Source organism: Thermobia domestica, chromosome 3 (assembly GCF_964235325.1).
Source record: "Thermobia domestica chromosome 3, izTheDome1.hap1.1, whole genome shotgun sequence".
Lineage (NCBI taxonomy): Eukaryota > Metazoa > Arthropoda > Insecta > Zygentoma > Lepismatidae > Thermobia > Thermobia domestica.
The window spans coordinates 92923024-92940899 of NC_137456.1; the positions used below are offsets into that span (position 1 = coordinate 92923024).

Here is a 17876-nt window from a genome sequence, read left to right on the forward strand (position 1 = left end):
AGTATATGTTCCAGTAAAATAATTTAGAATGATTGAGCCCCTGGTGTGATAACCACAGTATTTCATGTCACGGACCCCCCCCCCCTTTCACGAAATCCTGGCTACGTGCCTGCAGCGTCCACTCCACGGCACATTTCAGATATCTTACAGCAGACTGTAACCTTTTGTTTGGACCATAGGGACAATCCTAGGAGTTGAGATTGGGATTAACATCGAATCATTCGTCCGATAATATAAACTCTGTAACATGTTTTCAGAATCATATTTTGGTTGACTTTGCTTGAGTTTATATTGCAGCTGCATATCTTTGAACATAGGGGGCATGTATATGGGTTTCAATCTTAGGAGAAATGAATGATATCTTTAGTTTAATGTTTCTTGATTTTGTCCTTCAGGCTAGGAGAGACGCGTAATACTGCAATTTAATGATGACAAAAGAACTAGTGAGAGGAAGCAAAAGTCCAAGAAATCCCATGAACATAATGTTGTTTACCACAATGTTGTATCATCTATGATCGAAATAGGTACACTCTACTATTGCACCACATAAATAAATACATACATAAATAAAACTGGTATCTTACCATCAAGTCTTTGTAATCTGGAAAATTAATTACCAAAGTAGATATGTATATATAATAAATACTATTTTAAAATTTAATGGTTAATGTATAAGCTCTTAGCATAAGTATATAATAATAAAAATTATAATATCCTTATGGAGTAAATTGTCAAATTCATGTAACGGAACACCGAGTTCACGGAATCATCAGTTGATGATAGAGTAACGTTTGTCCTATTGGTCTCCTTAGCATTTTTTTAAATGGAGGCAATACAATCCAGAGTGAATTACACGGATAAAGAACTTTTATAAAACAAAATCACGGTAGTTGTTGAGTTTCATGTATTTCTCAAGTATGCCACAAATGGAGCATGAACGAAAAGGCTTATTGCGGAACTATTGGTATATGAACGAGTTCTTTTATACACCATAATAATTACCATGATGCGTACAAAGGTTCTCATATTTTGGTATTCCTGTACTTCAGGGATTACATAAGACAACCGTTCCTAATTTTCCTTAAGTATGACTGCTTGTGAAAGTTCCACCGTCTCTTTAGAGTACTTAATAATAATTGTCAGAAAGTACATGAATGTGTAGCTAAAGCATGTAGCAAATGAATATGTAGGACCCTAAAGAATATGTAGCTATTGATGAGATTATAATGTTAATCAAAGATAATGCGGTTTTTAAACGGAATATACCGAAGAAACATAAGATATCAATGATACTTTCAGTTATACTTAAAACATTTTGGGAAGCTTCGATAATTGTTACATCTCAACAGACCATCATCTATTCTCTAGTTCTTAAATTGGCCAAGGAACTGAAACTATCTGACTTAAAATATTATTGATAACTTCTACGTATATCTTCCTGCTCTATTCGACGAACTTGAGCAACCGAATATCCACGGTTGCGGTAGGATGAATCGCAGAGGGAAATAAATACTTTAATGAATTTCCAGAAGGAAATGAGTTCTTCCATGGTTTATTTTGAAAGAATTACCACTAAAAAATTCAGACATTGTTACTTTTGAACAAGGTAAACTGTTTGTAATATGTTAGAAAGATAAAAGTGAGACCTTTACGTGACTACCAAAATGTATGTTTTTCCAAGTTTGGAAACTTTCGGGACACTAATGGAAATTTTCTTCAAATTGCAGCTAGTCAGTGACTGAAACAGGCTTATGGGACAATAAACAAGGCAAACTGAATGACTATCTTCTCGAAAGGAATGGAAGATGACTTATCGAAAAATCAAGCTCTTTCTCATCTCCTGGATGCACTAATGTAAATACCTTTGTTCTGATTGGCCACAAAATTCTAAGTAGCTTAAAGATTTTAGGCTGTCACTGATCAAGAAGCTTATAACCTTAAATAAAGACTTCAAATCAGATCTACCCATACCACCAACTTCGATGAAAAGGACAAAATACTCACAGAATCAGCATTTTAGGCGTATCAGTGAAGAAATAATCCCTGTTCCAGTATTTGTTGTTACAAGGATTGAAGTATGTAAGAACATGGTTTCCGCTCAAAATCTAAGGAAACGGAGTGCGCATAGCACCCGGTAATCATTGACGCTATGTTCACGAGGTATTGCAGTAGGTAAGTATAAATTATTTTCTCTCATTTCCTGTTTTTTACGTTTGTCTATCTGTTAATCAGTGGTGCTATTCAGCCGGTTCGCACCGGTTCGCGAGAACCGGTTGTTAAAATATTTCGAGTTCGCAGAACCGTTTGTTATACCCAGTCATAAACACACACACACACACACACACACACACACACACACACACACAGAGTCACACACAATAACACGCAAGACCTAGCCTAGAGTGAAAGAAAGAATCCAAACAAATTTGTGAAAACACCTGGGCAGACAGAAATTTGAATACGAATTCCGGAATTTCGTCCGGAATACTGGGACTTGTGAGTGTAATGAATGTGATACGTATATAATGCTTATTACGTGTGCTACCTATTTGGTTTGTATGATTCCGATATCTTCATCAGTTCCGGAGATATGTGTCTTCGAAGCAATGTGTATGAAATATTGGTCTTTTCATCGATATCTCGAACGATTGCTTGTCATGACCCATACTGTCATTCCTCAAAACATGGCCCATTCCTGGTGGGACAATATATATCACCATGCCGTTCCAAACACTCTTCGTAACGCAGCATTGTCTTCCGTAAACCCTCTGAATAGAAGTTTGTCGCCTGCGATTGGAACCAGTCTTGACATTGTTGTCGTTTTCAAATCCTTGTCCACCAAGCCACCATTTCACTACTACTACTACTACTACTACTACTACTACTACTACTACTACTACTACTACTAATAATAATAATAATAATAATAATATAATGAAAATGTTTTCAATTATCTGATGTATATATTCCTGTACAATAATTGGAGAAAAGTTTTAAAAAAGGTAATTTCGTTCAGAAAGAGTGCGTCCAGGTTTAACCCCAATTTCGTCTCCCCATGAATTTGCCCGAACGTGATTGCAATCGGTAGCTTCCGATGCGTAGAACACGACTGTATAGGAACCAGAGTGGTCAGATGTACCGTTCCTGAGATATCGCGTTCCAAAAGTGAGTGATGCCATGAGATGGCGCCAGCATCGAGGTTGAGATCAATGTGGTACTTTAGTTTATGAAACTCAATCAGAAACATCCTCATCATCGGAAGCATTTTCAACGGACAGAACATAGTTGTAGCCTTAGGAGAAGTACCAAATAATGGTGGCCATGTGTGAACAACATACTATTGTACGTGCTCCAGACTCGGAACAACGATCTTGATCAACGAGTTTAATACGATACAGAGTTATATCTGTGACCACTATAACGTGATAGCTTTACACTTTATACCCTGGAGGCGTTAAGAGGCGATCTCGCAGCTGCGCCTCGACACTGGCGCCATCTCGTGGCATCCCACACTTTGGAACGCGATAACGCAGGAAAGGTGCATCTGACCACTCTGATTCCTTCAGAGTCGTGTTCTATGCATCGACACTATCGCTTGCACTCAAGTTCGAGCAAATTTATGGGAAGATGAAATTGGAGCTAAAGGCTAATGCTTTGTTGACCGCACTCTTCCACAAACATCCGTCTCTTGCTTTTCTGGCACGTATCATCGAAACATTTGCACTGCTCGAAACACTACTCTACTGCCAGTCGAATGAAATGTACTTTAACTATAATTAAAGGTTGAGCCGATACGTGGCCAAAATGTGGCTAAACGAATACGCCGTAAGTATGTGCACGTTGACCTGGATTTAATTCCCTCGTCTCGCTTTGAATACAAGCTTGAGTAGTGATTGAGATTCCTTTATGGGGTAGGTCATACAGCCTCGGTGAAGAAAATACGTGTAAAACTTCAACCAATAAAAAAGCTGAACTAATTGAGCTTTGTTCTTTAAGAGATAGTAAGCAATTTCTTTGACTAAGACAATAATAATAAGGCATTGAAAAAAGTTAAAGTGAAAATGGCGAAAAATGTTTCTCTTTTATTTTTGAAAGTTAACAAAATAATATCAAATAATTATTATAATATACTTAACGTTGTAAATATATAATATACAGGGTGTATTAAAAGTTTGAGACCATAAGGCAATTCCGTTATGAGTAAAAATACAAAAAAAAAAAAAAAAAATGGAAATTGAGGAAAGCTGTTGGAAATATGTGATTTCCAATCTAAAATTTTCCAATCGTACCACCAGTTTGGGCTCCTCCCATTAGCCCTTATCATATCAGCAATAGAACATTGTTGGGAAACGGATTAAAAAATTATTTTAGATTTTTCTACACCACAATGTGCGCATTCTTCGTATCATTTTTGCTTGCCCTTCCTTTCTTTCGAACAGCTTGCTGGACTGAAGACGTTGCTTACCTGTATGAATCCCAAACGGCTGGTGTGATTGGAAAAATCCACCATTTTTAGATTGAAAACTATCTATTTCCTACAATTTTTCCATTTTTTTTTGTATCTTTACAGTCATCCTATGGCTCCGAATTTTGATACACTCTGTATACATTATATAATTAGTACTTCTATTTTACAGAATCTCATAAGAAGATAGTTATCAAATGCTTAATGATAACCTATCAAATATAACTTCATAGAATATCGAGAAGGAAATTTATTATTGACATGATGTTATGAAATCATCATTAATATCAATTAAGAAATAAGTAAATATTTCATAAATTCATTATAATACCAGTCGTTAAATTATTATCTTGGTTCGAAATTTCAGACTTCTTAGGGAACTCACACAGCTTCCTCTTGCCATTATTCTTCTCAGAAGTTGTATCTAGAAATGTTTTCAGATCAACTGAAATATGTGTGCGTGTACAGAAATATGTGTATTTCATCTCAAATTTCTGGAAATTTATTTTGTTTTATAATGATAAATCTTTAGCTTTTAATGTTGTTTATGTTAAAATGTGTTTTTATAAAATTTAATTTGGCATTTTACATGTAAAAGGAAATGGTTTTATGATGCTACAAAAAATTATCTGCAATATTTTCGTGCTAATAAAGAACTGCGTGTTTGTGAAAGCAAGTCTTAGGTATAATTTACCTTCAGCTGTTCAAATAATGTAAACCATGGGTGAAATATCAATTTAAAAGAGTACACTATAGATTGTAGCTATTACTGTACTAATTATATGTTAATATATGATTTCCTTTTTTGTGTATTTGGTATTTTCACGATGCCAATTGTGTTGAGCATATGACTATATGGCCTAATATAATTTACAGTAGTACTTTGGGATAATATTTCACATCAACATTTGGATCTATATTTGATATACAGTGTCTAAATATGAATTTGTGTATTTCCTTCCCAAGACTAAGTTTATATCTAAGCTCTAAGAAAAATTGTAATGATCATATTTTATGACTTAATCAATCCAAAAATGAATTTGGGGAAAATATGAAAGTTTGAACGTGAGTGAGAGACTGAAAATTCTTAAACAAATAATCTTTTCGTAGCCATTCTAGATATGACAGCAAGAAAATAATAACCATGCAGGGAAGACCTTGGACTTTTACCAATAAAATAAAACTGCTAATGTAGCACCATAACAACACATTATCCGTAAAATACATTAACTTTATTTGATTTTAGATAAAGTATTACTTAAATATGTTCAAACCAAAACTTAATATTCAAGTTTATTGCATGTGATTAGAAGTAAAATTACAAAGCCATTATTAAAATTCAAAAGCATATGATATTTAGAGAATTTTTTTTTAGTGTGGGTGAATTTAACAGGCACATTTAAATTAACAAACACGAAAAAATTAGTAGAAAGAAGTGAAAAAGTATTTAGAAATTTTTAAATATCATTGCAAAAGCACACAAAGTAGAGCATTAAGTGTAAAGAAGAATATTGAAACGTAAACAGAGTCACCAATAAGTAATTTTACTACATAAAGCATTCAAGAACATGAAACGTTAAAAGATATAATAAAGAATATTGCGAAATATTCTGAAAATTAATATTCCAGAGAAGAGAGATACGAGAGTCTTTTCAAAAGTTCTATGACATAAAAAATATTGTTTAACCTCCTGAATTTTTAAACTTAGTCTTCCTTAGCACTAATATACTTGGTGCAATGGTATCCTGAATCATAGCGGAAATTAAATTCTTTCACACATGCAAAATGCACTTTGAATGATGATTTAAGCTCTCTGTCTCAAGAAACTCAAAGTCACCACTATATCAAAATCTGGTAAATCAGACGGAAATAACAGCAAATCATACATACCCCAACTCATTTATTTTGGCCATTTCAACTACACTCTATGCGGAAGAGCATTGTCGTAATGAAGGACGAGTTTCTTCTTTGATATACTGGTCGTTTCCTTTGTTTCTGTTGTTGATTCATAAAACTTTACATAGCTTTCATCGGTTACCAAATTACACGAATGATTTTACCGTGTGGGAGATACTTTAGCACCTCTAGAAGGTGCTTTTAGTATATAAAAGAAATTGAAGCCAGTATCTTTCCGGCAGACTTTCACAAACATGGCTTTCTTTAAAGGTGCAAAATCAAAATATTCAATCATTTTAATTGTTAGTGCTTTTTGATCCCCCATGTTTCATCAATAGTTATGAATCGAAGGATAAAACCAATTGGATTTTAATCAAAACAGTCTTATTGTTCGTAGAGATTTGCATTCTGATTTAATTTTCAGTTACGTGTCAGCAGTTTCGACACTTCTTGCAGAGAATTTCTTCATGCACAATTCTTTGTTCAAAATCTGAAATACTAATTAATCTGAAATGCATAGATCTTCTACACTATCAATCAGGCACTTAGCCAAAAGGTGGGTCCGGGGGCTCAGACCCTCCTTCGGATCCAGAAATGAAAAATATTAAGGAAGGATGAAACAAAAAGAAACGAGAAAAAGATGAATCAGCGTCAAAATATAAAGCTACATAAAGCGTTTGGTCACTCTTTCTTATGAGGAGATTTGTGTGGAAGAAACGGGGAAGGGGGGAGGAAAGGGTCAAGTTGAAACTTGATATTATTGTAACGAAACATTCGGAATTCCATCTATCTCCATGCTAATCCTATGGACTACCAATGACGATCGATAAACGGTTCGATAAGATAGACTCTCAGGTAAAATTGAAGAAATGCCCAGAATCACCAATAATATGAGCCATTTTGAATTTCGCGGAATAGGTTGTCTTTACTCCCGAAAGAGATCTCGTTGCTATCCCTGATGGCATTAAACGAAAATAAGAAAAAGAAGAAGGAAGAAGACCGAGTTCGAATGACCTCGGAAGACTATATTTTTTCAATACTTTTTTGTATTCTTTTTCTCAAGATTTCTTCATAGTTTTTTAATTAAAATAATTACTAACATATCCTGTTTACTGTCTTAACAAACCAATATGGGTATGTTGCCAGTAAAGTAGATTAGATTGATTGATCTCCTGGTGTGCAACCACAGTATTTCATGTCACGCTCCCCCCATTACGAAATCCTGGCTAAACGAACGAATATATGTTGCCAGTAAAATAGTTTAGAATGATCGAGCCCCTGGTGTGATAGCCACAGTATTTCGTCACGGACTCCCCCTATTGCGAAATCCTGGCTACGTGCCTGCTATCAATCACCTTTAATCAGTGATTCCGGAATAACATATCGTATAGTTTTTCAATAATGTTTAGTGTAGTGACAAGTTTTGATCACATTCCCTTTACGAGTACATCTTCCTGACTTTCATGACTTTTAAACTTATTTGTTCATTTAATAACTTGACGACAGTTCAGCTGATTTCACCAGATTATTTTTCGTATCATTATGCACTTATTTTCCATTCATATTTTTTTGAACCAAATATTTAATGATCGCTCAGTGTTCAAAATTTGACATTTTAAAACACAAATCCAGAATGATAACGTATAAAAACATAAAATGAGCCATAATGATAATGTTCTCGGTTTGGAAGTAGTGCTATCTTCTATGGGTCTTTTCAAGAACTTATCGAAGCGCCCTCATATTCCATAGTCGTTCATTTGAAAATTATTTTTGTGGATGAAAAAAAAACTCATTTGGCCTTTCTATAGACTATATATATTTTTTCTAACACTTACAAGTGACTTATTTTGCAGGAACAGCTAAACTTATTTTTTTTTGTGAATGCAATAATTTCTCTCAGATAGATGAGTCTGTTATGTATTGGTTCATGTTTGTTTGTTTCAAAGATGAAACATCATGTAAGCATTTCTTACATTATGTGTTTATTTAATTAAAAGTTCTAAGACTGGTTAACCTTATTGTATAGGGAGTTTTAAACATCTCGAATACAACCATTTTGCCTATAAATGTGAAGACTGATATTGTAATATCAGCAGCGGTTTCAGAGTTCTGTAAGAGGATAGTCACATCGATAGTGGTGATGAAATGGGTTTGCTTCTGCCGTAGATCCCCCCAGGTTTGGATCCTTAAGTGATTTATCACTTAGAAAATATTCTTTAAATCTCGACGTAAGGCATAAATACTAAATACCACAATTTCAAGATTTGAAGTGATTTAAGTTATTTAATTTTCCCTTTCCCTTTCTTCCTTTAATAGCACACAGTGATTTGTTCATCTTTCTTAATACATAGGCTTACAGAAGGCCGGGTGGGTTGTTTTCCAGATTTGCGAATCACTTTGCGGCGGCAGTGTCCGTTGTGGGTCATTGTAATTACTCATACGTCAATTGTCTTCCGGACGGCAGCAGGAGACGGATGCATGTCTGAACATCCGCATCGAACGATCTCCTATTGCAGATCCATTGCATATACTGTATCATGATTTATGAACAATGTAGCAACCGAAGTTTCCGGTAGAACCGTCTACAATAGTATGTAAGATAGAAGAGTTCTGATTGCCAGGCTTTTTGTCACACCTTACTATGTTCCACAATGGTGTCGCGAAAAGAGCAAGTCGCGAGATGAATGATGCATCATTGTGTATAATGATAAGAACATGTTCTACTTCTTGGGTTCACACAAATAATACTGATCAAGCGGATATTCAAGACATCATCCAAACCGTTCTGTTCCGGTTTCTCCACATTAAGGATAATATACTCTTTCAACAGGATAATGCAAAGCCATACGCCGTTTGAGCTACCCAATGTACTCTTCAACCCGTGCGTCAACTTTCCTAGTCTGGACGATCACCACAACTGATTTCAATTGAACACATGTGGTGCTCAATTGGATGACTGGATTGAACGAATGACAGTTGGACTAATGTTGTCTTTTGACTCATTCGGTGCATTTTGTATATAAGTTTACGATACTGTATACTAATAATGTACATATACAGCGAATGGAATGTGTATATAAAATTTCATATACTTGTATAGTTTTATACGACTAAAACACAAAAATATTCATTAATTAATATTGGTGACCCTGTTTCAAATATTACAAAATCGCACTTACATATTAATGTCAAATACACAAATAGTAAAAGAAGTTATTTTTGTTTCGTGCATCGAAGAAAGCTGTTAGTTATGGAATAAAAATCATGCAATTAATGAATGTCAAAACTAGTAGGAACAAGACCAATACCCTATTGTCTAGAACACCATCCATCCTACTTCCTCTTATGAAAGCTATGCTCTGCAAAAGAATCAATACATGCTAAACATATTAATTTCTTATGTCATTCATGATTGCATTCTGAAAATAGATTGAGCATTTCTATTATATACATATGTAACCGTCATGATCATTGTGATTTATCAAATTCGAAAGATGCATTCAAATGCAGGCATACAATACTTGTAAATGTTAAGAAATAAATAAAAAGAACGTAAATTATCCCATGTGTGACATCCTATAAGAATGAAAAACAGAAACAAATAATTATAAACATTACAGTAAATCATTTTATATGACCCTTTTTTCAATACATGCTACTAGACAGACGAAAAAAATATTTCATACTTAGCCAGAATTTCAAATAAGCACTACTTATTTCGGTTTCGTTAGTTTTTTAAAGAAATATTTTATTGTGAGTCTTTAATATTAAGTACAAACTTTTACAATTTTTGCGAACAGTTTTTTGCTTTTTAATATATATATATATATATATATATATATATATATATATAATGACAGTTTTGTATGAACGAATCCCATTTATAACAACACGTAATGACAATAATATTCAAGGATAATTAGACATAAACAAAATTAGGCACTGATAATGAAAAGTTACAATGATTAGATATATACAGTTTGCAAATGATGTGGCGTTTATTGGAGAATCTGTAGAGAAAATCAATAAGATGTTAGAAAACTTGAGGAAAGGCTGTAAAGAATATGGGATGAAAATAAATGTTAGAAAGACATGGTGATTGGAACAAAGGAGTCGGTGTCAAATATAGAAGTAGGAGGGGGAGAAAATGGAACAAGTGACCAGTTTTCGATACCTGGGTAGTATTATTAGTAACGATATGAAATGTGAACGTGAAATAAAAGCAAGGATAGCAATAAAAGTAAGGAATGGCGAAAGAAGGCTTTAGGAGGGAGAAAATATTTTGTGGAACCTTGAAAAAAGATTGCAAAAAAGACTCATAAAATGCTTCGTTTGGAGTATTGTATTGTATGGGTCAGAAACATGAACATTACCTAAAAATGAAAAACGACTGGAAGCTTTCAAAATATAGGTGTGGTGAAGAATGCAGCGAATTAGCTGGGTCGAGGGGAAAACGAATGAGAGGGTGTTAGAAATGGTAGGGTAGGAAAGAACAATTTTATATATTATTAAAAAGGAGGAAGAGAAACTGGTTGGGGCATTGGATAAGAAGGAACTGTATTATGGGGGACGTAGTGGAGGGTATAGTGGCAGGAAGGAGACTTCAATTAATGGACGATACCAAAACAGAAAAATCGTACACGAAGACGAAGGGGTTAGCGGAAGATCGTGTAACATGGAAGCTTTTCAGTTGCAGCAAGTGACCTGCCAATAATAACTGAATACCTATGATGATGATGATGGTAATGAAAAAGAATAACACAATAAATTCAAGAATAAATTTTGATGTAAAGCTATAATTCTTTTAGAAATAGTTATTGTGTAAATTATTACGTAACAATTATTACTTAATGCAAGCAAATATTGTATGAATATTATGAAATATTATGCTATATAATTATTATGCAAAAATATAGTGCATAATAATGAGAGAAAAATATCTTAATAGTCAACTTAGAAGACCAAAATCTTTAAATAGACATTCACTAGAAGCACTATATCTTATTGAATATTCCTAGACTTAAAAATCATAAAAGAATATACATATTTCCTCATTCTATCTGTGCAATCCTCAAATATATACGTACTTTAAATGCAAATGATACTACGCAACTTTCAACAGAATTATAAATAACGTTGATTACTCCAACTTCTTTGAAAGACTTGTAAATCTTTGTAGATCCAACTTGTAGATCCTATTCCTTTTTATATACTAACATATATATGTCTTAGGACATATAAAATCTCCAATTTAGTGCTGTCTAATAGCTCACCTTTGCTATCAGCAAATTGCATATCTCCTTCAGTAGAACAATAATTTTTGCAGAGTTACAATAGTAACGTGAATTGGCCCAAACCAAGCAAACTGTGTTCATAAGAGGCATTAACAATGGGTTAACATCAGTAAAATCTGTGCTTTCCAGTGCCTCAAAATGTGTGTTCAAAGGCTTTAGGTACAAGTTTATGTCATAGGCTTCAGTCAAGGCTAGAAAGTAAAACATATAAATCATTTTTATTCTTTGATTTTAAATTTTACAATATTATTAGTGTTTAACAGGAACAAATGTGCAAAGATGATACATACACTAATTGATAAATCTTATTAAGCTGAACAAAATAATATACGTGAGTGTAAAACTTCATGTATAGTTTTCGAAAAAATGAACAAAAACAAAGTTCCTTGTAAAACTTAACAGACTGGATACTTTTCCTTAAAATAATACTTGAACCAATGGTTTCAGTTTATTATTTCATGTTCAAATCTATTTATATGTCTCTTAGTTTGTGAAAATTAAGTTATGTAAGATATATATATATATAATAATCAAATATATATTTAATAATCAAATTTAATTTAATTAATAATAAATTTAAATATAATGTAAATAATTCATTTTGAAAAACTAAGCTAGACTTGAAGAAGAAATAGTAAAATGATAGCATGTTAGTGTCTTCATTTTTGCATAATACATATTTATATATAACATACCTGTGTATTGTCCTTATTTAATAGTACTATATTTTGGCTTTAATTTCTACTGGAAACTTTGTCAACTTCGTTTTCCTTTTGCTGAAAAAACAAGCTTGTTTATCTGCATTATGGGGTTTTGTCCTTTTACATATTTTGAAATTCCTTCTGCCGCTCAAATATTCCAGTAACAATTTGTTAATATAACATTAATACCCATAAAAAGTTAATACGGGAAGGGAACATAGCAATAGCGGAAGACTTTCAAGATATGAAGAACAAAAAACCCAAATATAGGCAAAAAAGTTTAGTTTTGCAACAAAAAGAAAACGGACTTGACAAAGGTTTCAGTAAAAATTAGGAGTCAAAATATAGCCCTATCAAATAAGGACAGTACGTGTAAGTAAGTTATTTTCTTTCTGTTTCTATATTCTAAAATCATATCATAAAAAATCTGGTTTCTTTTAAAGAAAACAGAGAAATAATTCCACATATAAACTAACAGGATAAAAAATAAGTATATGATACATACTCAGTCCTGTTAGATTTGCAAATGAAATATTATACCTAGCACATCGACACTTGATCACGGTTGCGCGAAACAGACTTATTCATGTGCTTTTACTTTTCTCTTAATATTAGTTTATAATTTATCATAACTCGTCATGATTACGTGCCTGAATTTTCCTCTTAGATTCATAATAAAGCACTACGTTAATCTTTATTTGTATTGCAGAATTCAATCGAAGTTATGAAATTACAGCACAAATATTACATCAAAGTAAAAATATTTTCATTAGTTCATGTATTTTCTAGAGTTTCAAGGGACAAAGGGATTTTTAATGTGATGAAGTAGGAACGTATTTAAGTATTTTACGTATTTAATAACATAATTAGTAACATAATTTAATAATAATCAAAGACTTATCTAGTAAGTGTCGATAACTTATACATAACCGTACAGTTTCAGAAGATGATCAACGGACCGTCATTATCAACGGAGTTGAAGAAACTTGCACTGTGATCACATCACTTCTTGTAATATAAATTTGTTTTACGAGACGTTACACGATTGCAGCGGAAATTCCTTCAACGACTGCTGATAATGACAGGCTGTTGGCAGTCTGCCGAAAATATGCAATATCTTGATATTTCGACCTTATTGGGACCCATGAACGCGAGAAAATTTGTTGCTGACCGAACAAAATTAATTTAACGTCTCGAAAAGTTTTGTTGTTCTATAAAAGAAAAAGCGCCCAAAGTAGCTCGAAAAATGCTTGTATATTTAACATTTTAAACCTGATATTACGTCATTCGAGCTTTTAAGAAAACGACTTAGTTCCTACGACTTTATTAGTTTTATTGTGATAGCCTGATCACTTCTACCAAAAATTTCACTCTGAATGTTTCTTTGTTGCTTATTAACATATAATTATGTACAAAATTCTTCATATAAATCACTTTAAGTAATATAAAATCACGGACATATTTGGAATTCTATTTACTTACTGATAGATCAGGAAAGAGAATTCAAGAAAATTTATTTTTAGTGGTTTATAATGAACAAACAGTGTAACAATAATAAGCGACGAAGAAATATTCAGAGTGAAGTTTTAGTGAGGATTGATTAGGATAGCACAATAAAATTAATAATATTCTGAGAATTACCTCAGTTTTGTTAGAAGGTAAAGTGACATAATATCACTGTAAAATTGTTAATATACAAGCGTATTTTCGGGCTACTTATTGGGCTTTTCCTATTACATGACAACAAATCATTCCAAGATATATTAAAATAAATTTTGTCCGGACAGAAGTGAATTTACTTGCGTTCATGACCCACAAGTTGGTCGAAATGTCTAGCATAACGATCGCATAAAAAAGAAAGAAGGTGTTGGGTGCAAAGTAGGTTCCGATTTTTATATTTTCCTATTTCTTTTAAATTTTGTTTAACCAATATCTGTGGATTTTACTACAATGAGTATTCTCAAAACTATGAAATTTTAAATGCCTTAGCTACGTTCACCTCAACATTCTTTTTCAAAATCGTAGCGAAAAACTTGAAGATAACAAAGCACTTATAATATTTCAAAAGTGAGCCAGATAGTATTTGTAAAATGCTACTAGTAAAAGAACTGAGAACTGTTTTCAAGGCGTTTCTTGTAGGACAGAAGTCTGAGTTTGGAGTTTATGACGCCACGTACCCAATTTAAGCCCTAGAAGAAACGGTTTTAAAGCAACAGTTAATTTATTTAATAACATTTTCCAAGTACTATCCAGCTCAATGTAGCAAATGAAATAAGGAGCTCCATACTCAATAAAAATTTCCAAGAACTATGTACTATTTTCGAGGAATACGGTACGTATCTTCAACTTACAAAACTTTGAAGAATGTTATAAAGGTAAAACCATGTACGAAAAGGTGGAAGGACAGAAATGATTTGAAGTGATCCACATTTCACATCGGAAAATACTTTGGCACATGCACCATCATAACAAACTGTGAGGGGGAGACCCTTCCCGGGCGGAGCTCATGTGGTTCGGATTTCACGTTAATCAGTAGGTCCCGTCTCATATAGCCTCGCTACTGAAAGAAACGTTAAACTCAAAATCAACTCAACTCAACAAACTGTGAAGTTAATCGATGTCCACTTTTCATTCCTCTTTCTTTCCAACCAGCGGAAGTATGAATTAATAAGGTCACTCCAAATCGAGTTAATTACACCTTTGTCAGGATTGAGCAAAGGATTTAATTTACGAATAAAAAGATCCTTTAATTTTGCGTTCAGTCATATCTAATGACAGTCCATATAATTGTTGAAGATCGAGAGTCCTGGTAGCACTAACCTTTTCTCAAACTTATATAAGCTGAAAAAGAGGACGCTGTTCCCTGAAAAACTACTTAGTTCTTGGGACTCTTGCGGTTAATATGAAACTTTTTATTTCACTTGCTATATTGATTGTTATCAATGCTCGCAATTTGTGCTTCTATACTATCCAGCTATCTTCTATACTATTCTATATACTATAAACTTTCTAAAGTTTTGATGTTCTTTATTATCTTTTAAGTTATTCCCAAAAATTAAAAACAAATGTTCATAAGTGTAGCGAAGATCTTTAATACTTATCAATTAAGATTAATTAAAGAAAAATTAAGAGTGGTAATAATAAGATAATAAATCAACTGTAAATACACGAGCTTAAGTATTTGCTAATCCTTAATTCTTTTTTAAAAAAGAAGTCTGCCACTATTGACCTTGAACCGAAATTTATTTGTTTTCTTTCGTAGAAGCTATACTTATTATATTTAATTTGTAACACAAAATTATTACCTGCTACAACATTCCTAAACAATGTTCTAAAACTTGGAAAATACGCGCTGTCTGTCTTTTCCAAAATAATTGCCATTTTCTTTACTTTTGTTTCTCTAAGTTGTTCATAAATATTTTCCAGATTTTTCAACCTGGCTTCCCAAAACTTCAACTCTGTAATTAAAAAAAAGGTCTTATTAAGAAGAGAAACTCTCAAGAAAATATTCATTTATACTTTCCTCAAACTGTGTACGAAGTATTATGACCATGGTGCTTTTTAAATGTCACTTTTTCTATAAGCTAAATTACTTACGATATATTGCAAATGAATTACTTATGATATATTGAAATATAGAGAGTTTTTATGTTTTATATTCTATTTATATTTCGGGAACAAATAGCCTCGGAGTTGACACCTTCATTAAATAATCTATCAATCTTTTAATAGTTGTAAACTCTCCCAATTTTGGGTTTAAAAATATTGAGGCACTTTAAGAATTTGAAATTGACGCTATAGCACATTTACGACTGAATCATTCATCAATGATATTTCTAAATTATCGGATTTTTTACTCCAATAATATGGTACTAATGACTTGTAAAAGCGAATTGCAACGTTGCCTTAGATATTTTAATGTGTAATGCTGTGAAATTAGAATATTTCCAAAATCAATTACAAAACTAAACTTTAATAGGTATTATAATTAATTATGATCCGCTTATAATCCCATTAGTACTTTATTGCTGATGGAAAACAAAATCAGATTAAAAGTTACTAACTATATTACTAAAGCTCGAACTATATTTAATATTTCGTAAAGAACAAAACAGCCTTTACTAGATGTAAATTTTATTTCTGACAATCAAAGTTAATTAAAATAAATATTTTTTCATTTTTAACAGGTGCCAGAAAACTATTATTCAGTAATTTTCATAATTTGAAACAAAAAAATATTTGTCAATATATGGTATACAATTCTTTCACAGAACATTTAGAAGTATTGCAAAATAATTTAGTTAAAATACAAAACGATTACTTTTCTTTACTGTTATTTCTACGATGAACAAAATTAATTTATAATTTACCTGAATAGGAAATCGAAATATATGAAATGCAAAAATCAATATTAATCGAAAGTGCTGGTATACTTTGCGGTTGTAAGTTTAAGAAACAATTGCTTTACACACATTTTGATGAAACCATTGTCATATACTGGATTAAAATATAATTCTAGTATTTAATGGATTATCTATTTATCTACACATTAAAAATGGTATACATTTTCATTCTCATGAAGAATAAATTACTTATTCGTTTCATAAACAAATATTTCTACACGTATGAAAGAGTCATAAGCCACTTTTCCTGCAAAGTAAGTGGGTTACAGCTAATCGGAAATCGATGTGACGATATTCTACTGCAAAAGGATATTATGCTGTCTAGTGTTTTATCCGAAAGAACTATTACGTAAAAAAGAATTGCGATTCGAACTACTGTAAGAAATGACTGATCAATTTTTATCTCAGTGTCATTTCAGATAATTTGAAGTATGAACTTTGATTCAAAATATAATGATATATGAAATCCACTTGTAAATGTATTTTTCTATAAATATGTTCTATGGTAAATTTAGGAATTTCAATTATTTTATTGTTTTATAATTCCATGTTTGGTTAAGTTAGGTGACTGAAGACCTATATTTCATTGTAGAATTTAATATCCAAATTCTATTAATGGAGATTCTTACAAATCATACATGAAATTATTAGTAATTGTCCAGGTGGTCAGCATAGGTTATGAAAATGGGGAACTGTAAACTGCTTTAAACTGTTCATGCTGATGATTGAATAATTATCATGAACATTTACTGCAAATTCACTCTGTATGTCTATATTTCGTAATCCTGTCTAAATTATACAATAGCTATTATGTAAAAATAGAATCAGTTTAATTTCGCTATTGGTTTGGTTCTAATAGATTCAAAACAAGTTAGAACTTTCATCCACTATGATAACACAAGCATTATATTCCATGAATTATATTGATTAAATAAATCGCTGTTTGTTACTAAATTAACAAAGATACTAGAAATGTTATTAAATCATTTAAGCAGCCAGTCTATCCTAAAGTGGCTGAATATAATCAGAAAATACTAATCTTTGTCGTACTTTTGAAATTTACGTCTACTCGGTCATAGCTTCTTCCAAATAGTTCCTACATACACGTCAGAGGGAA

General features: G+C 32.3%; 1 protein-coding gene across 1 annotated transcript in view; it reads right to left on the reverse strand.

Annotated features, from left to right (window-relative positions):
- Positions 1-17876, reverse strand: part of Dhc93AB (Dynein heavy chain at 93AB) — a 253302-nt gene that overhangs the window by 212717 nt on the left and 22709 nt on the right. Inside the window, exons 4-5 of the mRNA XM_081751294.1 lie at positions 15662-15814; positions 11635-11846 (exon numbers count right to left, since the gene is read on the reverse strand). Coding sequence (XP_081607420.1) covers positions 11635-11846; positions 15662-15814 — 365 coding nt within the window. The remainder of the gene's footprint in view (positions 1-11634; positions 11847-15661; positions 15815-17876) is intronic.